A 26,507-nucleotide genomic window follows, 5' to 3' on the forward strand; every position below is an offset into this window, starting at 1 on the left:
TTTTGCATTCCCTCTGGGTGAAGAGGAAAGTGCTTTTGTTTCCAGGACTGGGAACGGAGAGGGGGAGTCACTCTGTTTGGATTCACAGAGCTTGTGTCTGTGTATCTCTCCAGGAGCACCTGGAGGGGGGAAGGGAAAAAGGATTATTTCCCTTTGTTGTGAGACTCAAGGGATTTGGGTCTTGGGGTCCCCAGGGAAGGTTTTTCAGGGGAACCAGAGTGCCCCAAAACACTCTAATTTTTTGGGTGGTGGCAGCAAGTACCAGGTCCAAGCTGGTAACTAAGCTTGGAGGTTTTCATGCTAACCCCCATATTTTGGACGCTAAGGTCCAAATCTGGGACTAAAGTTATGACACAGCCCTCATGAGGGAGGGAGGCTTGGGGGAGACCAAGGCCTTGTCTGCAAGTCCTGCTAGTGGAACAAACATTTGAAGCAAGGGGGTTAATTTGGGTCAAATCCATGTGGAAGCTCAGACTTTGCTTGGTTTGGCTTACACTGCACCCCAATTGCCTTTAACGAGGCTGATTCAACCCCTCTGAGCATCCAGAGAGAGTCTCACCCCCCCCCCCCCCCCCGAGTTCTGGGCCTGAGGGCAGCGGGAACAGGCAGTGCACCCCAGTGGGCGAGGTGCCAGCGGGAGCATCCCCCTGTCCAGCTCAGCAAGTGGGGCTCAGACTCTACTGGGGGCCATGGCCCCACAGTGCCGCCGCAGGGTCCCAGCCCCACCCCCCAAACGGTTCCCAGCACTAACCCTGAAAAAGCCCAGCCCAGGCAGGACTGTGTGTCTGCTGGGGGGTGGGCCATAGGGGAGCCAGCCAGTCAGTCTCCCTTGCTGGGCAGGCAAGGGGGAGTCGGGGAGGGGGGTGTCTCTCCCTGCTCAGGAGGACAGACTAGAGTTGCCAACTGTCTATTTACAGAAAGCTGGACACCCTTGCCCTATCCCTTCGCTGAGGCCATGCCCCTACTCACACCATCCTCCCTCACGCTCTCCCACCCTCACTCAGTCATTTTCACCGGGCTGAGGGTTGGGGTGCAGGCTCTGGGGTAGGGCCGGGGATGAGGGATTTGGGGTATAGGAGGGGGCTCCACATTGGGTCCGAGGAGTTTGGAGTGTGGGATGGGGTATAGGGTCTGGGCTGGGGATGCAGGCTCGGGTGGGGCCAGAAACAAGGGGTTCAGGGTGTGGGAGGGGTCTCCAGGTTCAGGCCGAGGGGGGTCAGGATAGGGCAGGGGATTGGGGTGCAGGAGGCAGCTAGGGTTGCCAGGTGTCCGATACACCTAGTTGAAAAGGGACCCTGGCAGCTCTGGTCAGCACCACTCAGGGGGCCGTTAAAAGTGCGGTGGGTGGTGCAGCAGGGCTAAGGCAGGCTCCCTGCCTGTTCTGGCTCCGCGTGACTCCCAGAAGCAGCCGGCATGTCCGGCTCCTAGGCGCAGGGGTGGCCACGGGGGCTCTGCACGCTGCTCCCGCCCTGAGCACCAGCTCCACAGCTCCCATTGGCAAGGAACTGCAGCACATGGGGGCTGAGGGGGCAGCACCCACAGGTAGAGGCCACCCCTGTGCCTAGGAGCCAGAGGGACATGCCAGCTGCTTCTGGGACCTGCCTAAGGTAAGCAGTGCCCAGAGCCCACAGCCCCTGCCTCAGCCTTAAGCCCCCACCATCCCCCTCCCTCCATTGCTCGCTCTCCCCCACCCTCACTCAGTCAGTCAGTCATTTTCACCTGGCTGGGGCAATGGGTTGGGGTGCAGCAGAGGGAAGGGGGGTTGGCTCAGGGCTGGGGCCAGGGATGAGGGTTTGGGATGCAGGAGGAGTGTGGGCTCTGACTGGGGCAGGAGGTTGGGGTGTGGGAGAGGGTATGGACCCTGGGCTAGAGGTGCAGGTTCTGGGGTGGGGCTAGCAATGAGGGGTTTGGGTTGCAGGAGGGGGCTCTGGACTGGAGCCTAGGCTCTGAGCTGGGGACAGGGATAAGAGAGGGCTCTGGGCTGGGGACAAGGGGTTCAGAGTGCAGGAGGGGGCTCACAGTGCAAGAGGTGGATCGGGGCTAGGGCAGAGGGGTGGGGCAGGGGCTCTGGGCAGCGTTGCCTTTAGGCAGGTCCTGGAAAAGCGCAACTTGTTGTCCCTCTGTCTCCTAGGCAGAGGGGCAGCCAGGGGTCTCTGTGCACTGCCCCTGCCCACAGATGCCACCTCCACAGCTTCCATTGGCTGTTGTTCCTGACCAATGGGAGCTGCAGAGCCGGTGCTTGGGCCAGGGCAGCAGGCTGGGCCCCCATGGCTGCCCCTCTGCCTAGGAGCCAGAGGAACATACCAGCTGCTTCCTGGGAGCCCCAGGGAGCCAGATAGGGAGCCTGCTTTAGCCCCACTGAGCTGTCAACTGGACTTTTAACAGCTGGCTCAGCAGTGCTAACCGGAGCCGCCTGGCCCTTCTGACTACGTGTTCCAGTCAAAACCCAGCCTCCTGGCACCCCTACGCCAGAACCCTGGAGGGTAGTGCTGATCTCTGGGGCAGCCCACCAGCCCCTGGCCAGACACCAGCCCAAACTATCCCAGCTCACGCGCTCAGCCGAGCTGGCAATGGGCACAGAAAGGAGAGATTCAGGCCTCGGACCCCTGGCTGCTGAGTGATGCAGCCGGAGGTGGCCTAGGACAGGGTCTTTCAGCATAGACGAGGGGTGTGCTGCAGCCTGGGGAGCTGCCCTGCGAGGAGCCAGCAGGGCGAGGGCCTGTCCCCCTCCAGCTCACAGAAAGCAGAGCCCGGCCGTGCAATCAAGGCTGGGCGTTCAAGGCAGGCGCTCGGCTGAGGTTTTTCGCTGCCCTCTATTTACTCAGCCGTGCTCAGTTCCGCGTGCTATTTTAGACCATGCTGGGTATGCTCAGAGTGGGGGCTGCTGGGAAACCAGCTGCTGGTTTATTCGGTGAAAGAGGAGGGGGAGATGCCACAAAATGACGCTCTGACCACCAGGACAGCCTGGAGAGCAGTGAGCCGGGGAAGAGCCTTGGGGGCTGGGATGGAAGAGCAGGACATGGCCCCGCACTGGCAGGCCGGTGCGCACAGGCCTGAGCTAAACGACAGGCTCCGGGCAGCCCCAGCTCCCTGTGAACCCAGGGCTAAGCCGCTTCCAGTTGGTCGGGGGCAGGGGGAGGGACCAGGCCCTGTTCCCACCCCAGCAAGTACCTTTTCCCCCTCCCCCACAGTACCACCTCCCCCCCCAGACAGGGGAGTGCTGGGCCAGGCCCTGGCAGCCACAGCCCTGTTCCTTCCAAGAGGCACTGCAGCCACCTGCCTTTGGAGCGAGGTAGGGAACAGCAGGGCTAGTTCTGCTGCCTACTGGCAGCCAAAGCCCCTGGGGGGGCTGGAGCAGTGGGACTGTCCCCCCACATAATGCTCCTCTGCCCTCCTGCACCCCACGCTTTGGCCAGCCCAGCAGTAACCCAGGCCAGGGGACGTGCTACCACAAGCACCCCTGGCATTGTGAGATCCCAGCCCAGGGGAGAGAAGTCAGACAGCAGCTGCCCAGCTGGGAGGGGCAGCCGCCAGAGATGGGGTCAGCCACCTGGGAGAAGCTGTATGTAGGGCAGAAGCAGTTCAGGGGAAGGCACGAGCAGTGCTCCCATCCCTGGGAAAGGGGTGGGGGAGAGGCGGCTAGGGACAGGCTGGCACTGTGGGCCCAAGTGTTAAAAACAAAAACCACAACCAGCAACCTCCAAATCCTGAGATGAAAAAGAGTTGTGATTTTTAGCGTAAGTAGCACTTTTTGGGTTCCCCTTCTGGGGGCAGAGCCAGAAGAGGCGGGGGAAGAAGAGGTCACACTTCTCCACAGCCGCAAGAGCTGGGAACTTGCTTAAAGCAAAAATCAAAGCCAAAATTCCCATTAGTCACCTGACTCCAGGAGCTGGAACTTTAAATCTCACAAGCACTGGCTATGCTGTGATGCTGCAGCCAGATCTCCTGTGCAGAGGCCGATCAGCAGAATTTTTAAGTGAAGAAGGGGTAGGTCCCCGCCCCCCCTTGGAAATGCAGTTTGCAGGAGAGTTGCCAGTGGTGACGCAGACCTCCTGCACACAACACTGCTGTCCTTCAAACGTCATCTCTTTACTCAAGATGGTTCTCATTAAAAAAAAAAAAAAAGTTATTTCACAGACAGACTGCACAACACGTGTTAAAATGTACAGGTTTTCTTTAGTGCTCCCTTCCCACAGTGCATGGGGCGGATCCGATTCGTGCCGCCGCCCAGCAAGTCCTAGGATTGGATGTGTGCAAAGACATGGGATTCCCCGCTGCTGTCAGCAGGGAGCGACGTTACATAGTGACGGGGGAAGAAAAGTGGCGGGAGGCAGATGCGAAGGACCAGGCCGACCTGCTGCACGACCTCAGCACCGGCCCTGCCCTGGGTCCCAGCGTCGGTTCCCTTCCTTTGGAGCATCCCAGGTGTAAAGTGCAAGTGGCGCAGTCCCAGTTCCGAGTGCGAGCGCTCGGCTCAGTTGACGGTGCTGCTTCGGCTCCTTTCCCCCACGCTCCCAGCCTCGCCTGGCCCTGCCCCAGCCAGCGGCAGCACTGAGACATCATCTGCAGCAGAAAGAGAAGCAGCAGCAGGTTGGCCTCTGGGTTAACAGGTCGCCAGGTGCCCCTTCCAGGCATGGGACATGGGCCAGAAAAGCACTAAGCAGGACCCCAGTCTGCATCCCGTGGCCCCAAGCTTGGACTGAGCCTGCCCACAAGCATCCATCTTAACCCAGGGGCTTCCACCAGGGGGCAGGGGCGATGACTAACAGGAGGCCGTGTTTTCTCTAGAGCCCCGAGCTCCAGGCCACCCTCCCTGCCAAGGAGCATGAAGCACGCTGGGCCTGCGGCATTCAAAGCGGTTACAAGAGTTGTACCCTCATTCTTGGCTCATCCTCAGGGCAGCTGGGTGCACAAATCCCTTGGGTAGCTTTGAAAGGTCTCAGCCCACATCTGTCAGCCCTGCTGGAGAGAACCCAGGCAAGGCCAGCTACACGGCAACTGAACTGTCCAGCACGGAACCCGGCCACCTGGCGCCCAGCCCTGTGCTCTGACCACTAGCTCTGCTGCCTCCCACCAGGTCTTGGCCAGGAGGCACCAGCTTCACAGGAGCGAGGGCATGTCTATGCTGAAACTTTAATGAAGCTGCTCCAAGCCGCCAGGAGAGCGCTCTCCCCCTGCCCCCACCCCACCCAAGAGGCGGTAGCAGCTCTCCCATGGACAGTGCTGTCTACACGGGGGTTAAGTGGGTAGAAATACCCTGCTTGGGGGGGGGCGGGGCGTCTGTAGTGTAGAGAGGGTTCAGAGAGCAGCAGGAGCAGAGGCTGGGCAGCACCCCCAGTGTTCAGCTAAGGAGCCGCGGTGGCCTCCAAAATCCAGTGCCGCACAGTCACATTAGAGCCATTGCAGATGCTTCCCTGAGCAGAGCTGCCACCGAGTCAGCAGGGTGAAGGAGGTGCACGGGAGTGGGTAGGGGAGCATCTGCTAACAGGCCTGGCCCCGCAGCTCAGCAGCACCTCAGCTTAAGCCCTCTTCATTTTACCCCTCAGTGGTTCTGTGTAAGTCACCATGTCAGAGGAGAGCGAGTTTTCTAGTGAATTTAAATGCCTCTCGTGCATTATCTGCGTCCCCTACAGTGCCTCCTGGTGGAAGTGTCTGGAACTGCAGTAGCTGTGAGATTCCCCACAACCAGCCTTGCTATAGCACCCCTGGCGAGACTGGGGTAGCAGAGAACGCCCCCCACAGCCAGCAGGATCTGAACACAGACGCCCGCCCTGAGAAACCAGCCCCGCCTGCGCAGAGATTTCCCTGCAGCCCCCACTCTGCCGCCAGCCCCCTGCTAGCCCCTCCTCCAGGACACAGGACTCACGGAATCGGACCCGGATTGGCCAGATCATAATGCAGGACAGACACACGGTGGCGACCGCCGCGACGCCCCCGGTGACGACCACCATCACCCAGTGGTAGAACTCAACGCAGCCGGTGCAGCAGAGCTGGGTCCTGAAGGCAAAAGGACAAGTGAGGCTCCAGCAGGGCCCCCGGCTCCCCCAGCCCCACACGCACAGGAGAGGGGACAGCACAGAACCATCACTGCAGGTAGAAGGCAGGATGGCAGCTGCCCCCATGGAGCTGGGAGGGGGCACGTGCTGGCTCTGGGGATGGCACAATGCAGGGGTAAGGCACCGCCAGAGTGTACCACATCCCCCCGCTGGTTGGCCTATACAGCCGGCAGACAGGGGAGCGACTCTTCAGCTTGAGCAGCAGGGGACGGTGCTGGGAGTTGGAAGGTCTCAGGTTCTCCCATGGGGTGAGGGGAAGGGCTGTAGATACTCCGGACTGGGTGAGAACACAGGTGCCTGCTGCAGGGGCCTTCTCCAGCAGCCCCAGGCTCCCATCCCAGGCCAGCCATGACACTTACGGGCAGGGGTGCAGGTTCTGGATGGCCATCACTGCCAGCCCATTGGCCACTTTGTCCGTGAAGCTCATGGCCCCATAGACGAAGGCTCCGCTGTGCTGCAGGGAAACGAACAGCATCAGCCTCATTCCACACCCCAGGGCTCGACCCACCCATGTCTCTGCCTCCTCTGGCATCTCCCGCAGCCGCCCCAGCTCGGGCCCCCTGCAGATGGCCACTGGGACCCCCTAGGCCTCTCACCCAGCTCAGGGTGGGCGCAGCTGGGATCAGCCATGTACAAAACCAGGGAGCCTCATGCTGTCTTGTGGGCAAAGTCATTCCTGCAGCAGAAGTTAATTCCCGTCTGGTACCAGGGCCAGCGCCCCATTCTGTACAGACCCCTGGGCTTGCTAAAGCCACTTCAGAAACCCAGGAAGGGCGACAGCCCCACAAACCAGAGAGCCTGGGGCGCCCGTGCTGGACTACACCTTGCTGAAGGAAGGCAGTCCTCAGTGACCCCATCATACACTCCCTGAGCACCTTTCCCAGCTGCTTCGGGCAGCCTGGATTAGCCCTTCCCTGCAGGGCCTGGAAAAGAGGAGGTCACATCCACTGCTCTACCCCCAGGGGCACCAGCTGCGCCCGTCCCATCACCCGTCCCTGCAGGAACCTACCGTGTTGCTGCCAATGAGGTCAGCCGTCATGGAGAGGGATGTGACCAAGATGGTGGCCGAGCCAGCCCCGAGCAGCACAGCTGCTCCATAAACCTCCGCTCCCAGCCGGCTGTCCAGGGCCACCCAGGAGGCAAAGGCCAGGATAATGAGTAACCCCATGAAGTAGGTCAGCTGCTCGGAGGCAAAGGGCAGGGAGAGAAGGGGAGTGTGGGGGGGAGAAACACTCATTAAACCCAGGACTCCACAGAGCTGCTGTACATAGGATCATGTATAGGGAGGATGCAGAGAAACTGGAAAAGATCCAGAGCCGAGCGACAAGGGGTGGAATGCAGCCATACGAGCAAAGGCTGAAGGAAGGGGGGAGTGTTAGTCTGGAAAGAGGAGACTTGTGGGGGGGATGGGGACATGGTGGCGGTTTTCAAACAAACACTTGACAGGCTGCCATAAGCAAGATGGAGAAACGTTCTTCTCTCTTGCCACACAGGGCAGGACGAGAGGCAGCGGGTTCGACTGACTGCAGAGCAGATTTAGATCAAATCTCAGTAAGGACAGTAGGACAATGGACCGGACCTGCCTCGGGAGGCTGTGGAAGCTCCTTCACGGGAGGTTTTCGAAAGGAGGCTGAGAGCACCTGTCTTGGATGGTGCAGACACAGCAAGTCCTGCCCCTTGGCAGGGTTTAGACTAGTTCACTGGTTCTCAACCTTTCCAGACGACTGTCCCCCTTCAGGAGTCTGATCTGTCTCGCGTACCCCCAAGTTTCACCTCACTTCAACACGACTTGCTCACAAAATCAGACATAAAAATAAAAGAGTCTCAGCTCCACTGCCGCTGAAAAACTGCCTCTCTCATTCTGTCTGTATGAAGTGTTAGTTTGTACTGGCTTGGCCAGTGCTTTTTATGTGGCCTGGTGTAAAACTAGGCAGATCTCTGGTTGAGCAGCTGTACCCCCTGGAAAACCCGAGTACCCCCATGGTTACACGTCGAGAACCCCTGGCCTAGATGACCCTTGCGGTCCCTCCTAACCCCATGGCTCTATGATCACACCCCAGCTCTATGCTAGGGCTCAGAAGCGCTGTTGGGGGTGGGGTGGGGTGGGAGGCTAGGAGTGGAGGAGCAGGGGGCTGTGGGCCAGATCAAGATGTTCTGGCAGAGCTGCATGGCCAGGTTCAGAGGCCGTTTGGGTACTTGGCTAAGGGGATCGTATTTTCAAGGTCAAAAGCCAGGACAGTTCTGCCGTAATTGTTAGGGCCACAGGAGTCCTGCACACGACACCGCTGGTTCTGAACGCGCCCTGGTTTCCCTTGTTCTTGCATCCGGAAGGGTGAATAAGAGCAGCCGTCTGACAGGCTCTGGACCCTTCAGCAGCCGATACTCTTCTGACATGGCCCCTCTCTGAACAACCCTGCAGAGCATTCCCAGACTTCCTCCCTGCCCATCTCTGAACGCCTTTCCGAAGTGGGGCGACCAGAACCGAGCAGAGGGCGCCCCAGCAGGTCACTGACTCTGTTCGTATTCAGCAGCACCCCCCGCCCCTCAGTTCGACAGGGAGGCAGAGGGCAGTGCTGAGCAAAGAGGACAGCCAGGGAGGGAGAGCTGATATTTAAGCTAAAACTCCATCTCTTATTAGCAGGTTAATTCCCTGCCTGTGGGTGGTTGTGGCAGGCCTGGAACAGGGCTGGGAGCCGTGCACGGAGCTGTGTGGGGAGCAGGAGAGGTGGCCAGACAAGGCGAAGGCAAGCAGCTTGGACGGGACATTGGAGAGGGCAGGGGGATTTACATCAGCAGGGGTTGATATTCTGGAGTGCCAAGTGTTCAACTCAATCTGGGATCCGTGGGAGCTGCAGGTTCAGGATCAGGCCCCTCTCCTCTGGGACTCTGACCCCTTCTCTGCACAGCCCAACAGCTAGTTGGATTCAGACGCCGACTGCACACCGAGCAGCCCCTTCTGAGGGGTTGAGCCCAGCGACACCCCACTCCCCGGGACAGACTGCACCCCATAATCCCCTCAAACGCAAACAAAGCAGAGTCACCGTGCAGCAAGGAGAGACCAAGGCAGGTCAAGCCGCTACCAGCCTTTCCTGCGGACTCTGTCCTGAATCTCAGCTGGAACCGTTCTCCAAGGGGGGGCCCGAGGCTATCAAACGAGGACAAGCCCCCCACTGCCTCCCTCCCCATCGATTCGCTGCACCAGAAGGAACAAAGGAAGAGCCAGTGAACAGAAGAGGGGCTCCTGGCCCGAGGAGTTTGGCCAGGAAGGCTGTTGAGAGCATGTGGCGAGAAAGACTTTGCCTGGCGTTTAGCAAGCAAGGCACCAGCTGTGCTTCGGCTTAGTTTTCCTTATAACCGTTTCTGACTTTTCTGCCCCCGGCTCGTACTCACTGAAAATCTTGCAGTAGGTAACAAATGGGGTGTGTTGGTTTAGCTAATAGAGCGTGTCTGAGAGGACGTGGCTGGGAAACTCCATTTGGGGGGGGGAGTTATGGGCTATCGTTTTTAGTCAAAGTGAGGTTCTAGCTAAGCTTGTGTTGTCCGGGGAGGGCAGGGAGCCCCAGACACGCCCTGCTGGGGGGAAGCTCGGGCTGGCAGCATGTGGCGCTCCCGGGCTGGGGAGAGCCAAGGCCTGGCCAGCTGCAGCACACAGACATGACTGGGAGGGACTCGCGTGCTGGAGGCTATGCAGCAAAGCATGTAAAGGGCAGGGGTGCCACCAGCGTAGAGGGCAGGGATGCCACAGCTACTCTGTCTGGATTGTACCCGGGACACATCACACCCACCCTGCATGGGCGGTTTGTTCAGGGCACCTCCTAGGTGCCCGGGTCACTCCTGCCAACGGGCATCTCCCCGCAGGCCCAGATGTGTGCCATTATAGCGGCACGCTGCCCCCCCATCCCCCCAAGCTACTCACATTTCGGCCGATCCACCTGTTGATGGGTTTCATGAGGAAGGAGGAGAGGAAGCCGCTGATGTACATCACCAGGGGGATGGTGGCGATGAATTTCTGGGGAGGAGAGAGACAGAGCAGAGTGCTTGGCTCAGACATCCCAAGGGTCTGTGCCCCCCCACTCCCACTGCTGGGGCCCCCTGCCCTATTCTGCCTTCCACCAGCCACCCAGGGGGTTCCCCACTCATAACCCACCCCCTCCAGCAACACAGGGACCCTGACCAGGACAATCTTGCGATGCCCATGGCGAGCCGGTGCCTGGTGTGAAGTGACCCATACTGTGGCACGTCCAGTGCTGGGCAGGACCTGCCCGCTGGCACCCCCTGCTGCTCACTCACCTTGGGCAGCATCAGCGAATTGGTCAGGTACATGGCGATGTATGTCTGGGACAGGTTGACAATCAGCCGCGTGGCCATGTACAGCATCGCCACCTAGAAGAGACACGACAGCCTGTCAAGCCAGCCACGCCCCTGCCCTCCAGCCCCGCTCAGAGTGGTTTGTGCTGGAAGGAACGGAGACCCTGGCCCTCTGCCCGCCTGGGGGAGACATGGGACATCGCAGCCACAGGACGCAGAGCCAAGGAGCCCGGGGGGCTAGCACAGACCAGTCCTGCAGGGCCCTGTACAAAGTTGTGTGGCAGCAGACAGAGGTTCCTGTATCAAAGGGGGCTTCTCTCCTACCGCACAAGGATCCCTCTCCCAATGAGCCCCCTGAATCTAGAGTCATTACCTGCCTCGCTGGGGTGCCCAGAGGCCTGGCCGGCTGGGCACGGAGCCGGCTGGGCACGGAGCCGGCTGGGCAGGTCTGAGCATCCTGAGTGGGGCGTCTCTCTCTCTCTCTCCCCTCAGGTCACCTGTGCCGCTGCTCGAACCCCCCAGCACCCCTCCCCCTTGGCACCCGCTAGGCCAGTGCCTCTCAAACCTTTGTCCTGGTGACGCCTTTCACACAGCAAGCCTCTGAGTGCAACCCCCCCTATCAATTAAACACACTTTTTAATATATTTAACACCATCATAGATGCTGGAGGCAAAGTGGGGTTTGGGCTGGAGGCTGACAGCTCGTGACCCCCCCACGTAATAACCTCGCGACCCCCTGAGGGGTCCTGAGCCCCGTTTGAGAACCCCTGCACTAGGTAGTGCTACTCCTGCCTTGGCCTGAGGGGGCCGCTGTTGAGCCAAAGCTCTGCTTCTCCCCAGGCCCAGCATACGCCCTGGGTGCCACACAGCTGTGCAAAGCCCCAGAAAGTGGCAGTGGCAGCCAGCTGCTGGCCACACGCCCACGCTCTCCCTGGCAGGTCCCGGAGGGGCAGGCGGCCCATCACACCCAGGGCAGGATGCTCCTGACCCAGTACCAGGTGCTGAGCTGCGGGGATAATGCAGGGGCCAGTGCTCAGTAGCTATTTGGGGGCTCCTGTGTCTGGGAAGGGCCACGACGAAAGCCACCAGCACCACTGGCATGACTGGGAGGCCAAGCCTGGAGACTGGCCTCCCCTCCCAGCAGAGCCCGGCCCAGGCAGGGGTCAGAGGTGTATGGCTGGGGGCATCAGACGCTTGCCTGCACCATACCTGTCCTGTGGATACACAGATCCAACTGCCAGGCCTGCCACGGAGCTATGCCCATCCCTTGTGAGGCCCCCACCTCCCCACACACCTGTCGCCATCATGGGACCCCCCCCTCACCGGGCACACCCCGTACCTGGTAGAAGGCAGGCTCCCGCAGCCAGTGTTTCCACAGCAGCAGTGGGCGCGGGGGGATTTTGTGCCCCTTCTGCAGCAGCGGCGTGTGCTCCCTGGGCTCGAGCAGCCTGGCCTGGGGGTGGCGCCGCTCCTTGGTACCCAGGTGGAACAGGAGCGAGAACACAGCACCCACTGCCACCACGATCAGGGACAGGTTCTGATGGGACAGGAAGGAGACTCAGCAAACCCTCAGGAAGCCGAGGGGTGGGGGGTTCGGGGGCACTTTGAGAGGAAGGCTGGTTTGATCCCAGTCTCTGCCAAGAGACCCACAAGTGCCCCATAAGCCCTGTGCTGCCTCACAGCTTCTCTCCCATCACAGCTGTGCTGCCCGGGGCCCAGTCCATGGCCCCGCCGCACTCACCCGGAAGACATGGATGTCAGGCTTGCCCAGCTGCTCCGTTGGCCCCGAGTGTCCGAGCTGGAAGTGCAGGAGCAGCCAGGCCACGCCGTACACGGTGATGTTGGCCACGACGGTGAAGGCGTACCTGGGGGAGAGGATGCAGCGAGTCACGGGGCACTCCCAGCCCGGGTGCTCACATGCACGAGAGGGAGGGGGAAACAGTGCATGTTGGTGCAGAACAAGATCTGGAGCCTGAGCTGGTCATGTCCACCCCCACATTCCACAGCCAGCGTCAGGCACGTCTGCAGCACAAACCTGCCCTCTGGGGGGGGGGAGGGAGGAGCTGGTGAGTGTGAACACTCCCCGGGGGTGAATTTGCACAGACAAGCAATACTGCCCCCTGCTGAAGGGAGCCAGACTGGCCGGATTACACTGCAGGGAGAGCAGAATCCCCAGACAGCCGGAGACTTTTCTTCAGCCCAGGCGGAGGCACTCCTGGGACGTAGACTGGGCAGGACATGCCAGGAGCTAAACCTCCCACAGGGTCCCTGTCCAGCAGCCGTGGTCCCAACCCCCCTTTAGATCCACGACAGCCAAGCCCAGTCTCTCCTCTGCCCTACGGGACCGCCCAGCCCTGCCCCGGTGTGTGGTTTAACAGTCGACCCTGGGGGCTGTCCTGCGGCACGGAGCTGCGGGGCTGCACGGGACAGACGGCAGCTTCTCAGAGAGGCAGTGAAGTCTCCCGCAGCCCCAATGTGGTTCCACATCCTTCCTGTGGAGATTTATCTGCTGGGCGCAGACCCAGTGCGGAGGGGACTTCCGCCCACTGACGGCAGATAACCGGGCCCTGTTTGCCGCTCGCTGGCTGATAAGAGACACTTCCCCACCTGCTGACTCAGCACCGCGCAGGCTGGAGGGGGCCCTTAACGCTCCACCTGCGAAGCCATGGGACCGTCCCCCCATCTCCGGGGTTTGCTGGGGGGTGGGTGGGAAGCCCCGGGCCCTGTTCACCTGCAGAGCCACTTGCTGGTGCATGATGTGAGCGTTTCACTCTTCTCACCAAGCACAGCCCAAGGCAGCCCCCTGCCCCGCCAGCTAGAATCACAACCAGGCCCCCAGACCCAGCCACCCCCACGCTCCTGGGAAGCTATGATCCTCCGCCAGCCCCTCTAGCCAGGCCGGGGGGGAAGGAGGGGTTTGACAGGTGCTTCGGAGTTTGAAACAAAGCCACCCGTCCCCGTCCTCTCCTGCAGCTGCCAGCCGGAGTGTGTGTGTCTGGGGGGGTTGTTTACAACGTGCCTGTTGCTGTGGCCCCTCACCGGATACAGGTTTGTGCAGGCACTCGGGGGCTTCTCTACGCCAAGCCGAGACCACACTACAAATGACACGTAGCCTTCTCGGGCCATGCAGGTTGCCCCTCGCCTGGCCTGGAGGCAGGGGCTGGTACCTCGAGGGTAATGCCAGGTAGCAGCTGGGCCTTCATGTCCCTGAGCCAGACGGGGAGAGGACACCATTGTCTGGACACTAAACTGGCGAGCAGGGGGGAGGGAAGAGAAAAAGTTTATCTGTCTGCAACTCCCAAACCTGGGGTATCACTGGCCACCCCTCCAGCTATGGAGCAGCTGGGTTCCCGTCACTCCCTGAGCCCCAGGAGCTGCTGGGGGGAGAGCAGGAAGGGGGCAGAGCCCGAGTGCTCCCAAGACACAGGTTGTCATGCCCACTGAAATCTGATGCTCGGAGCCGGGCAGCTTGCAGGGTACAGCTGGGGGATACAGAGCTTGGGCTGCCCCAAGCACGAGTCACTCTTCACAGGCCTGACCCAAAGCCAGGCCCCCCCCCAAGAAAAGCCACAGCGAGGTCAGGCCCACAGCTGTTGGGGGCAGGGAGGCAGGCAGGACATGGCAAGGGGGAGCAATTTAAAGAATGACTGACAGGCCTGAGCTCAGGATCAGCCAGACCTGGGGACTGCTGGGCTTTAACAGACAAGCTGTGCAGGAGAAATTAACCCTCTCAGCCCCAGAGGGGACTGGACATGAGCAGCAGCCATAGGGCTGAGAGGAAGCCGGGCCAGCCCCATGGCAGAGACTGAAGAGGGCAGGGAGCAGTGTGTGTGAAACAGCTTTCAGCCCCGTGGGGTCTGGGAGCTTGATGGGGCCCCCCTACACCCACCTCCACGGTACTGGGAGTTGGGCAAGGCACGGAGTGATGGGCAGGAAACCCAGGCCCTCAGCATCACACAGGCAGAATTAGCCTGTGTCTCCTCAGACGCAGCTGCACCCCCTCTCCCCACCTCAGGGGGCAGGCACTCAGCCCCTGGTGCACCCCAGCACCGTTCAGAGGCCGGACGCAGCACTTGGCCTCGCTCAGGAGACTAATCCCGGGGGGGGGTGTCTCTCAGTCCCAGTGAGCAGCAGGATCTGGCCTCAGGAGAGGAGGGGTGCGTGTGCCGGGGGTGGGGTGCATACAGAGAGGTAGTGACTGCCCTGATCCCTATGCAGCCAGGTAGGCGCAGTGCGCACTGCGGCATGCCAGCGAGTGGCACCCCGAGCCGGGCCATTCACACAGCACAGCTGTCCGCGGAGATCTCGGGTCCTCACATGTAGCTCTCCAAGGGAGGCTCCAGGACCCACACCTCCACCCGGGAAGCATCGGGGCCCAGGCTTCGCTGCACTGCTACCTTGGGGTGGGGTGTGTATGTGCCCCATCTGATCTGGCTGCTGCCATGCAGGGCTGAGACTCAGTCGCAGAGTTCAGACACGCTCCCCCTACGCTATTTGGGCGGCGCTGTTTGGAAAATCACCCACACTAAGTGGGGACAACAGCCCACTACTGGCTCACAGCTGATGGTGCTGCTCCTTTAGCGGCCGGAGAAGCAGCCTGTGCTGTTGTCACCAAGCACCCGGTTCGAGGCCCACCAGCACCCAGGGCTGATTACCTGAGCGCTGTGAGCTCCACTTTCTCGTGGTCTGTGGTCACCAGCTCGGGGATGAGTGACAGGTGGGAGATCTGAGTGGCCGCCCAGCCGAACTGGAAGATGACTATGAAGGGGGTGAAGTAGATGAGCGCGGCCCACTGAGGCGTGGCCTCCTTGCAGCCCAGACAGGGGTTGAATATGAAGGGGAAGGACAGCAGGACGCAGACAGTCCCTGGGGAGGCAAGACACAGAAGTTAGCGCTGGTCCCGGCTGGACACGAGGCCAGGAGTGGGGGCGGGGGAAGACCAGTCCCAAGTTTCTTGGGCACCCCACAGCGCACAGCAGGGATCTGCGCCATGGGCAGCGTGTCTGCAATGCACTGGCCTGTAAAGCCAAGTCCTCTCTTCTTACTCCTGCTCCATGGGTACTCAGAGCCGGCAGCCCTCTGCCTGGGCACAGGGACTCCCGAGCTTACTCTGGTGGGGCTCCTGTCTCTGGCTTGGCTGCCTCGGGGGTGCCCGCCCGGCCTCCTGCTACCACAGAAGCTACTCGCAGGCCAGAGCCAAGCTCCTAGTCCGATTACTGAAACTTAGCAGCCAGAAGCTGGGAGCAGTCAGCACTGCCGGCCAGTTCTGCGCCGGGATGCTGTCTGGCCCCAGCAAGGTTCATGTTATGCCATTCATGGGGGGGGGGGAGATGAAGGCAGAGCCACGCCCAGCCCCAGAATCAGCCAGTCTGCGTAGGACCCAGGTGCTACGATGCCAGGCTCTGATCCGAACACTGGACCATGCTCCTTAGGGCGCAGGCACAGCGAGCTGCCGATGCCGGAACAACGCAGATCTCGGCCAGAGACAGCCGCCAGCTCACTTGCCGTGAGGACTGAGGAGCCAGCCCCATGGCTGGAGCGCGCCGGACTCTGCCTCCATAGAGATGGGCAGCCCTAGTGCAGCCTCTGGGCCAGCGAGGGCTCAGGGGGATTCTCCAATCCTAGGAGTTGGCAGAGCCAGACGCCAGGGGCAGGGAACAGGGTCCGGGAGAGCCTGTCTACAACCCAATCCCACCCCAAGCATCAACGCGGCTCTGCCAGCTGCCTGTCTCCCATCCAAGCAAGCGCCGTTACCCCAGCCCCACCTGGGTCTATGAGGTGAGAATGACGCTTAGCCCTGACATCTGCTGTCTGCACTCCTGGGCCCCTGGATTTCTCGGCGCTTTGCCATTTCTAGCACAACACGACAGCTGAACGTTCTCTGCTGAACAGACCCACTGGCTGGTTATTCCCCCTGCCCCACAGGGCGCCGGCTCCAGCCTGTCCTCCATGAACCCTTTCACAGGCACTGCACTAGAGGGGATTTTGGAGAATGCCCCCCACCCCCTTGGGGAGGCCTGCAGCCTTCACTGGCCAGAGAAGCTCACAAGGTTTGGGGTCTGACCCCTCAGCATCTGGTGGTAGTTGAGGGCTGGTCTCCCCACCCAGTCCCACTCGTCTCCCAGTGACATACCCTACCCCACCCCCTCACATGCCCTAGCCCCCCCCAGAGCACGCTTTGCTACCACAAGGGCACATACACCATCTCCAGGAGATGGCAAAGGGCGAGCAAGGGCTGGCCAGGAGAGACAGCATGGTGTGGCTAACGGGCCATTTCCTTCAGTTGCTGGAGCAGGCCGAGACCCTCCATCCCTTGGCTGGAGGCAAACGACCAGGCCAAGAACAGGGAAGCCAGAAGCCAGCACAAGCCTCACCCTAGCGCATTTGCTGAGGGCCCAAGAGCAGCGCATCAGAGGCACCGATGGCTCAGCAGGCCTAGGAACCTCGTCGCGAGTCTGCACGCCAGCCCCCCGTGTCCCAGCCCAGCCCAGCCCAGCGTCACCGTTCTGCCTAGCTGCTTTCTCCACACTGGCGGTGGTTTCAGTTTCCTAAAAAGCCCAAGAGGGCCAGAAACCAATTCCAGACGGAGTCAGAACGAAACCAGAGACGCAGCTCCTGTTCCCCACAACAGCCTCTCAGTCAGCGTACGCAGCAGAGCCAAAACTGCCCTCCAGCTTCACGTTACTAGCACTGGGCCGCATCCTTCACGCGTGGTCTGCTGCCTAACACACGTCTCGGAGCGCACAGAGATGCTCCTTCCCTGCCACGGAAGCCAGCCCGAAGGGCCCTCGTTGTATGTCAGGGCTCCCGGTCGCCCACCGGCATCGCGGCTGGTGCCATCTCTTCTGCCGTCAGCATGGGTCTGCCCCGGGGTCTGGGCCACGATTCCAATTTTTAATTCTGCCTGCCGTTGTGACTGTCTGTGAAGAGCTGGGCAGGAGTCAGTCTGAACTGGCCAGGCCGGCCAAGGAACCCCCAGCTCTTTCTGCTTTCAAATGGTCTCCTAACAGGAGTCTTTTCTAACCTGTCTCCGGAGCTGTGCGGCAAAGGCAGAGATCGTCCCCTCCGGGGTGCGCCTGCGGCGGGAGCTCTCCCTGGGAGCTGGAGTTCTTCCGTCCACCCAGCGGTGCCCACTTGGGGCTGAAGTTGTCACATCGCACGGGCAGGAAATGTTTTCCATCCCTGAGTGGGATGATTAAGCCGAGCTACCCTCACAGTGCAGACCAGCCCAGTCCATCCGCCCCCGCTCCAGCAGCCTAATTTCTCTGTGCAGGGGCTTATTTGTACTGCCTAGTGGCCTCCCCACCAGATAAGGGCCCTGTCGCGCCAGGCGCTGCAGACCCTTGGCGCGAGTCCCTGCCCTGCAGGCCCAACAATCTCAGGCCTTGTCTAAACAGGAAAGTGGCACCAGTTCAGGCTACCAGTGTGAATCTGAACCCATTCAGGGCTCGTCTACACATGAAAACTAAACCAGATTAAGGCAGGATAGGAATGGAAAACAGATTAGCCATTCCTGATTAATGCCACGTGTAGACAAACCCATAGACCTTGGTCTATATCTGAAACTTAGGTCGACCCAACTAAGATGCTCAGGGGTGTGAAAATCCCACCCGAGGTGCAGTTAAACTGAACTAAGACCTGGTGTCAGCCCGGCTGCCGCCTCGAGGAGGTGGATCGACTAGTGCATCGAAACCCGCTTCTGCCACGGTAGCACGTCTACACTACAGTGGCCAAGCTGCATCGCCCAGCTGTGCAGCTGAAACACTGTAGTGTTGGCACCCGCTAGGTCAGTGCAGTGCGTGCCCATCCCCACCCCCCTGTGAATGCTCGTCAGCGCAAGGGGAGCTCGTTTCACTTTAACATAAACCTGTTCAACTCGGGGATATTTTCCTTTAGCCTCTTACACCGGAGCCAGGGCATCCACACTGGGGCTGGGTGGGGGTGTGTGATTTCCCCGTAAATTAAACCAGCTCAACTCTCACATACACGAGCCCCAAGACAAAGGGTAATGTCTCCAGTTGCAGTGCGGGAGGTCTCAGCTGGATATTAGGAAACACTGTTTCACTAGGAGGGTGGTGAAGCACTGGAATGGGTTCCCTAGGGAGGTGGTGGAATCTCCATCCTTAGAGGTTTTTAAGGTCAGGCTAGACAAAGCCCTGGCTGGGATGATTTAGTTGGGGTTGGTCCTGCTTTGAGCAGGGGGTTGGACTAGATACCTCCTGAGGTCCCTTCCAACCCCGATAGCCTATGATTTCTAGGGGAATGCTCCCCTCCCCCCTCTGTAAAATGGGGAACCAAGGCTCAGTGCAGACAAAATGACTCAGGAACGGGGGGGGGGCAGAGCCGGGGAATCCACCCAAATCTCATGAGTCCCAGTTCAACTCTAACCACAAGATCCTCTCTCCTCCATGGCATCACCTATTCCCCCATCACCCCGGGTGGCACAGTTCCCCCCCAGAACTGACTCATTAACTGGAAGAGGAACCACTTGCGGGGGGGGGGGAACCACTCATATTTTGCAACCAGTATTATGACCCCATAGTTAGTGCAGCGCTAGACTTGTTTTTCCCTCGCTCCTTGCAGGCCTGATCTGCAGCAGCTTGAGCAAAAGTGCAGCAGGCACCAGGCATGGCCTCCTACCATGGTCTGGACACACATTTCCCTGCAACCGTCGTTGCCAATGGGCAGACTTCCTAGCCTAAGCCAGACCTCTGTCCCCCAGACATTTACCATCTGTGATCAGCTCCATGCTACGTGCCTCGGCTGGCCATCTCGGAGCACAGAGATCAGTCTTTGTGGAATCGGTAGGAAGTTGGCCTCATGACAGGACCCACAAGCTTTGAGTGGACTTTGATATGTCTTTCACGACACATTGGCTCTGCCCAAGCTTGAAAGCGTCCCCTTGTTCCAGCCTGGGATCAAAAGCCTGACCTCAAAGATCAAGATCGGGGCCGTACACTGCCCTTGAGTGGGGACATCAATGGGGGTTGTGTCTCAATGCAGGTCAGGACGTGCCCCCAGTGCTGGGGCAGAGCTGTAATGGCACAAAAGGATTCAGACCCACTGTGCTTTTCCTCTGGGCCATCTGCACTCCTGCCGCTCAAGCCAGCAGCCCCAGGAAGGTCTGTTCCACAGCGTGTCCTCCTGCCAGGTTCACATGAACAACGGCTTTGCACAAGACACAAGATGAAAGAGGTTCCTGTCATGTGGAGATAAAAGGGCTCTCGGAAGGTTTCATCAGACAGTTCGGGGCTGAGGGCTGTCTGCAATTCACAAGGGTTTAATTTAGAGATGGACCCAAACCTAAACCACACTGCCCATTATGAATCCCCACTGCAGGGAGGAAGAGCATGTCTCAGGATTAGATGGCAGCAGACATTAGCTTCTTCCAACCACATCTGAGTCTGGGGAGGTGAGGCTGACACAGCTGTCCCGAGAGCTGCCGGTAAACACAACAATGTGTCCAGTCCAGAGCAGGTCCAGGCTCCCCCGGACAGGAATAGGCCCTGCCCAGGAAGTCCTGCGTGCGCAGCATTCGTGCCCAGCTGCTCCAGCTCTGGCCTGTCAGAAGACAGGCAGGGAGCTCTATGACCCCCCAGTCCCAGACGCTCCCTGAGGGACACTTCCAGATGTCTGGAACCTGCAGCTGTGACAGCAGCTCAGGAGAGCTGCAAATGCTGGGGGGGGGGGCATTCCCCTTGCAGCAGCCTAGGAAACGAAGGCCTCCACTCAAAGAGACCAGCCCCTGGCTATGCACCCTCAGGGCACATGGATCAGCGAGAGACCTGGGCATGGAGGGCAGGATGTGCCCCAGGCAGCCAGCCGTGGAACTGGCATGCGCCGTTCAAGGCGCTAGAGCCAAAGGCAGAGAGAGGCTGCTCAACAGTCCGCTGTGGGACTCCTGGCTCAGCCTACAGGCTGCCCTGTCTCCCAACCCCTCCTGCGAGCTGAGGAAGGGTGGCCCACCAGGGAGTTCACCAGCCTTGGACTCCGGTAATTTGGGTTTGATGCCTTTCTCTGCCACAGGCTCGCTGAGTAACGATGGGCAAGTCACTAGGGGAGCACTGACACTGCATTGTAAACCAGGGCGCGTGGGTCCCTGGCTTGGGGACGCGCTGTCCCCAAGCCCTGGCATAAGCATCCACACTGCATTGTAAACCTGGGTTTAGCATTGCAGGACCCGGGTCTGACAGCCATGCTAACACACCCACACTGCACAGACCTGCAGCTCGAGCTGCATCCACACTGCAAAATGACCTGAATCTCAGCTGGACTCTGACCCCTCCCCCTGCCAGCAGGGTCCTAGGACCCACATCCTGGGTGTTTGCTGACTAGAGTCAGAATGATTTATGTAGATAGAAGTGGGGGCTTGGGCTCAAACTGCAGTAAGAGCCCAGCCCTACTGTGCAGTGTGGACACAGCCTCTCCAGGCCCCATCTGTACAATGGGGGGCGGCAGGGGGAGCAGGGCCTGGTTTCACAATGGTGCTGTGGGTGTAAGGAGCTCAGATACGACGGCGATGGAAGTACAAGAGATGAGACAAGGAGAGAGCAGCTTCCACTTGACAGCCCACCCCAGCAAAGGGCCAGGTGTCCTCTACACCCCGAGTAGGACCCAGATGACAGCCCCAGCCCTCCCGGGATCGTGGCCAGCCGGGCATACACAACAGAACAGAGCAGGCAACTTATGAACTAGAAGATGCAACCGCGGTGTCTTAATTCCTCCACATCACATGGCTCTTTGTAACCTAACAGCACATGCTGGGCGCTTGCAAAGGTCCCGGGAGCTGCTCAGGTTTGAGGCTGACAAGCACCCCAAGAGGAATGTCGGAGACAGTCCCCTCCAAGCCAAGTCTCTCAGGCCCAACTATCTTTCAGTTCATAAGCATCTGCCTGTCTGTACCAGGCCACCCTGCAGAGATGAAGCTAGGCATTGAGAAGGAAGAGGGGTCCCAAGGGTTAATTCAGTTCTTCTCCCCAGCAGCTCGGGGGGTTCTGCATTCTGCCTGAACAGCAGGAGAGGGGCTGCTTTCAAACCATTACTACACTGTTATCAGAGGGAAGTGCCTGGGTTTTTTTCCTCTCAAAAGTACCAGGCGTCCATTTCTTCACATTAACTCAACCCCCCTTGGTAGCGGATGGGTCACTACAAAAACTAATTTCCCTGCTGATACTAACCCCTTCTCGTCAACCGTTTGAAATGGGCCACCTTGATTACATTGACCTCACTAGCACTGCAAGAGTGATCTTTCTTCCCTTGGTATTCACCCCTTTTTGCCAACTGCTGAGAATAGCCCATTTCCATCTTAATTGAATTGGCTCGTTAGCACTGACCCCTACTTGGGAGGCAACTCCCATCTTTTCACGGACTGTGTATTTACACCTACCTCTGTATTTTCCAATCTGAGCATCTGATGAGTGGGTTCTAGCCCACAAAAGCTTGTGCCCAAATAATTTTTGTTAGTCTATAAGGTGCCACAAGGACTCCTCCTTGTTTTCCAACCTCGCCAGGAGCCTATGCCAATTTGAGAAGTCTCCACTGCAGCTCCTCCAGGAGCAGCTGCAGCAGGGGGTCTGCAGAAAGAACAGCAAATCTAGCAGGCGACCAGCTTGGCTTAACAGTGAAATCTTCAGTGAGCTTAAACTCAAAAAGGAAGCTTACAAAAAGTGGAAAGTTGGACAGATGACTAGGGAAGAGTATAAAAAAATTGCTCGAGCTTGCAGGGGTGTAATCAGGAAGGCCAAAGCACAATTGGAATTGCAGCTAGCAAGGGATGTGAAGGGTAACAAGAAGGGTTTCTACAGGTATGTTAGCAATCAGAAGGTCAAGGAAAGTATGGGCCCCTTACTGAATGGGGGAGGGAACCTAGTGACAGGTGATGTGGAAAAAGCTGAAGTACTCAATGCTTTTTTTGCCTCGGTCTTCACAGACAAGGTCAGCTCCCAGGCTGCTGCACTGGGCAGCACAGTATAAGGGAGGAGGTGAGCAGCCCTCAGCGGTGAAGGACCAGGTTAAGGACTATTTAGAAAAGCTTGACATGCACAAGTCCATGGGTCCAGATGCAGTGCATCCAAGGGTGCTGTGGGAGTTGGCTGCTCTGACTGCAGAGCCATTGGCCATTGTCTTTGAAAATTTGTGGTGAGCAGGGGAGGTCCTAGACGATTGGGAAAAGGCAAATAGAGTTCCCATATTTAAAAAAGGGAAGAAAGAGAACCCGGGGAACTACAGACCGGTCAGTCTCACTTCAGTCCCTGGCAAAATCATAGATTCCTTGTGGATCTGCTCCATTTTGAAGCACCTGGAGGAGAGGAAGGTGATCAGGAACAGTCAACATGGATATACCAAAGGCAAGTCATGCCTGACCACCCCGATTGCCTTCTATGATGAGATAACTGGCTCGGTGGATGAGGGGAAAGCAGTGGATGTGATATATCTTGACTTTAGCAAAGCTTTTGATATGGTCTCCCACAGTATTCTTGCCAGCAAGTTAAAGAAGTATGGGCTGGATGAATGGACTATAAGGTGAATAGAAAGCTGGCTAAATCATCGGGCTCACAGGTAGTGATCAATGGCTCGATGTCTGCTTGTCAGATGGTATCAAGCAGAGTACCCCAGAAGTCAGTCCTGGGGCCGGTTTTGTTCAACATTAATGATCTGGATGATGGGATGGACTGCACCCTCAGCAAGTTCACAGAGGGAACTGAGCTAGGAGGGAAAAGGTAGATACACTGGAGGGTAGGAATAGGGTCCAGAGTGACCTAGACAAATTGGAGGATTGGCCAAAAGAAATCTGATGAGGTTCAACAAGGACAAGTGCAGAGTCCTGCACTTAAGATGGAATAATCCCATGCACTGCTACAGGCTGAGGACCGACTGGCAAAGCAGCAGTTCTGCAGAAAAGGACCTGGGCATTACAGTGGACGAGAAGTTGGATATGAGTCAGCAGTGTGCCTACGTTGCCATGATGGTCAACAGCACATTGGGCTGCATTAGTAGGAGCATTGCCAGCAGATCGAGGGAAGTGATTTTCCTCCTCTATTCAGCACTGGTGAGGCCACACCTGGAGTATTGTGTCCAGTTTTGGTCCCCCCACTACAGAAGGGATGTGGACAAATTGGAGAGAGTCCAGCAGAGGGCAACAAAAATGATCAGGGGGCTGGAGCACACAACTTACGAGGAGAGGCTGAGGGAACTGGGTTTATTTAGTCTGAAGAGAAGAGTGAGGGGGGGATTTGGTAAGCAGCCTTCAACTATGTGAAGCGGGGGGGGGTTCCAAAGAGGATGGAGCTCGGCTGTTCTCAGTGGTGGCCGATGACAGAACAAGGAGCAATGGTCTCAAGTTGCAGTGGGGGAGGTCTAGGTTGGACATTAGGAAACACTGTTTCACTAGGAGGGTGGTGAAGCAGTGGAATGGGTTCCCTAGGGAGGTGGTGGAATCTCCTTCCTTAGAGGTTTTTAAGGTCAGGCTTGACAAAGCCCTGGTTGGGATGATTTAGTTGGGGTTGGTCCTGCTTTGAGCAGGGGGTTGGGAGAGACCTCAAGAGGCATCTAGTCCAATCCCAATATTCTAGGATTCTATTCTACGAGTCTATGGTAGACTATACATTTAATCACATCCCCTCCAAGGCCTGCTCTAGACTAGGAACTTGCACTGGTATGGCCAGGGCTCTCAGGGGTGTGAAAAATTCCCCAAGAACAGCAGCTATGCAGACTTGACCCCATATAAATAGTGCCTCCTCCAGGAGAGGTAGATTGCCACCAGGAGAACCCATCCCCTTGGCTTTGGTGGTGTCTCTACTGAAGAGATGCAGCTGTAGCATGTGAAGTGTGGACATACCCCGAAATGTGGAGAAGACATCTGTGTCCCATACAGCAGAAGGTTCAACTTTGCCTACACTGCACAGTTTGGTCGACAAAACAGCGGAGGTTTTACCCCTGAAATCCTCCTCCTGCTGATGTAATTCCCCTGATATGCTGGCATCATAAAACCAGCTCAAGGAAGGTGTAGGGCGAAGGCTGTCGCTGTCATTCTTGTCAATTTCACTGTGTTATGGAGCCATGAAATTGACAAGACATCTGGCCCCTGGATCTCAAACTGGGTTACTACCTGGTCTCCGCTCCAAACCGGGCTGCCACCTGGGCTACCCCCTCCACACTGGGAGCCCTGCTGCCCCCTAAGTTCCCAGCTCCCCACTCCCTGCTGGGGACACAGCAGCCAACTGGACTCTGGGCGTGGATCTCCCTGCCACAGGTGAAAAGCCCTGGGTGGGTGGCTGCCCCCCCAGCTGGGAGCACAGAGGCGAGAAACCCTGGGTGGCAGCTGGGCTTCCAGTGGGGAGCTGCAAGCCCTGGCTCTCAGCCTCCCCATTGCCTCTCTTCGGTCAGCGGAAGCTCCTGGGTACCAGCGGCAGGAGGGTAGCGTGGACATCAGCCATTGGTGGCTGCAAGTCAACCTAACATAGGTCGACTGACCTTTGCAGTGTACACGCAGCCTCTGAGAAGAGCAGACTGTTACCCTGGCTGTCACAGGGGATTGAACCCACAGCCTCAGAGTAAAGTGTGAGCCTGAGGACTCAGTGCCCTAGGCAGGAGCTCTGGCAGCCTCACGTCCTGGTTCAGAGCAGGATACATCACACCAAGCAGGGCCCATGTGCACTAGAGCCGTTCGAATCAGGATAGCTGCCCCGGTGAAGACCTGAGCTTGCCTGATGCTCGTTACACCCGTATTTCCCAGGCCGACACACCTACGTCAGATGGAGCACCATCGGCGGCATGGCTAATGATTGGGCCAGGCTCAGTATACAGAGTCTGTTACAATTCAAACCAAGCTTGTACTGTTAATTATTCAGACACAAACCCCAGGGGCTTTGATTAGCCCAGACACCGTTAACCCAGGCACCCCAATGGTCTCCTAGCAGGGGTGATTACCCCCCAGCCCCTCACCCAGCAAGTCTCCCAACCCCTTTGCAGGGCCACCTGTATAGATGAGCCCTAGTCCTAGGAGCACGGTCTGCAGGATCAGGCCCTACATTGCCCCAAGCCATTTCAATGGCTACTCCTGCACTGTCCCAAGCAGACAGATAGTGTTTCTGTGCTCTGCTTAACAACTGCCACATTCCACCCCAGAAGTGGCTGCATTTCCCTGACAGGAGAGTGATCCCTGCTGACAGGTTGTACCTGTCAGTTTGGAATCCTAATGCAAGGATTTGGGGGCAGTCCCATGGCCTGGCCAGAGAAGATGGTCACAGGAGATTCCCTTTTGAGATCTGCAGGGAGGAGAGGCATCCTGCAATCCCCTTCGGGTGGTTCCCCCGCTGGTGGCTGGGAAGGGGCTTTAGGGTCAATTTGCCTCTTTACCTGAGCTTTCTCCAGAGAGGAGGGGACCTCAGCCTCCTCTCCCAGCAGGGAGGCCGCCCCCGGGAGCTCTCCTGGGCCTGGGATTGGAGGGACGCCCAGGGGGGAAGTCGGGCAGCAGAGCAGCGGCCAGGGAACGGAGACAGCCGGGGAGCTGCCGTAACGTGGGGGCGGCCAGTCCAGCCGGAGGGAGCAGTGCAGGGACAGCGGCGTTCAAACGCCCCGCCAGCTTCTCCTTCCTTCTCGCCGCTGCTCAGCCGCTGGCTCGCCTAGGACCCCCCGCACCTGCAAAGCGGGGGTCTCCCCACGCGCTTTGAGATCGGGGGAGGGGGGCTGCTCCTCTCCAGCCCCGGCCCCAAGGGCTGCCTCGGAAGGGCGCTCACAAACCCCCGCCCGCTTCTCCCGGACCCCCCGGCCGGGACGCAGCCTTACCCACGAGGTGCCAGGATTTCCGCCGGCCGTAGCGGCCGCAGCCGGCCGAGCGGTCGGACTCGTAGCCCACCAGCGGCGTGCAGACCCCGTCGGCCACCTGGCCCACGAGCAGCAGGGCCCCCGCGTGGGTGGTGCTGTAGCCCAGCACGGCGTGGAAATAGACCAGCAGGTAGGTGAACCACATGGAGGCGCACAGGTCGTTCAGGAAGTGCCCCAGCGCGTAGCTGAGCCGGGCCGGGCCGGGCAGCGGCGGCGGGGGCTCGGCCATGGCGGGGCTCCCGGGGCTGGGCGCGCAGCGGCTCCCCGCGGCTGCATCAAGCGGCGCGCCCGGGGCCTGGGGCCATGGAGCCGGCTGGCG

At 59.0% G+C, this 26,507-nt stretch overlaps 2 protein-coding genes across 2 annotated transcripts in view; both read right to left on the reverse strand.

Annotated features, from left to right (window-relative positions):
* LOC115638776 (GRAM domain-containing protein 2B-like) overlaps nt 1-3,967 on the reverse strand; it is a 48,713-nt gene extending 44,746 nt beyond the window's left edge. The window contains exon 1 of the mRNA XM_030540758.1: nt 3,877-3,967. The gene's annotated coding sequence lies outside the window, so the exon portion shown is untranslated. The remainder of the gene's footprint in view (nt 1-3,876) is intronic.
* Nucleotides 3,968-4,156: 189 nt separating this feature from the next.
* On the reverse strand, nt 4,157-26,449 carry MFSD12 (major facilitator superfamily domain containing 12). The gene is made up of 10 exons (XM_030540757.1): nt 26,150-26,449; nt 15,019-15,229; nt 12,105-12,228; nt 11,703-11,900; nt 10,347-10,439; nt 9,973-10,065; nt 7,066-7,236; nt 6,416-6,510; nt 5,867-5,997; nt 4,157-4,563 (listed from the first exon to the last, which is right to left on the reverse strand). Exons 1-10 carry the CDS (start codon nt 26,415-26,417, stop codon nt 4,475-4,477), a joined length of 1,473 nt encoding a protein of 490 aa, XP_030396617.1. The 5' UTR covers nt 26,418-26,449; the 3' UTR covers nt 4,157-4,474.
* Between the last annotated feature and the right edge of the window lie 58 nt (nt 26,450-26,507).

This window comes from Gopherus evgoodei, chromosome 22, assembly GCF_007399415.2.
Source record: "Gopherus evgoodei ecotype Sinaloan lineage chromosome 22, rGopEvg1_v1.p, whole genome shotgun sequence".
Lineage (NCBI taxonomy): Eukaryota > Metazoa > Chordata > Testudines > Testudinidae > Gopherus > Gopherus evgoodei.

Bases quoted from the DNA above. Each gene is read 5' to 3' on its own strand.
- MFSD12 (XM_030540757.1), bottom strand. From the start codon at position 26,417: ATGGCCGAGCCCCCGCCGCCGCTGCCCGGCCCGGCCCGGCTCAGCTAC. The intron at 15,230-26,149 runs GTAAGGCTGCGT...TTGCCTCCCCAG, and splicing joins GAAATCCTGGCACCTCGTGG to GGACTGTCTGCGTCCTGCTG. The intron at 6,511-7,065 runs GTAGGTTCCTGC...GTTTCCCTGCAG, and splicing joins ACCTCATTGGCAGCAACACG to CACAGCGGAGCCTTCGTCTA.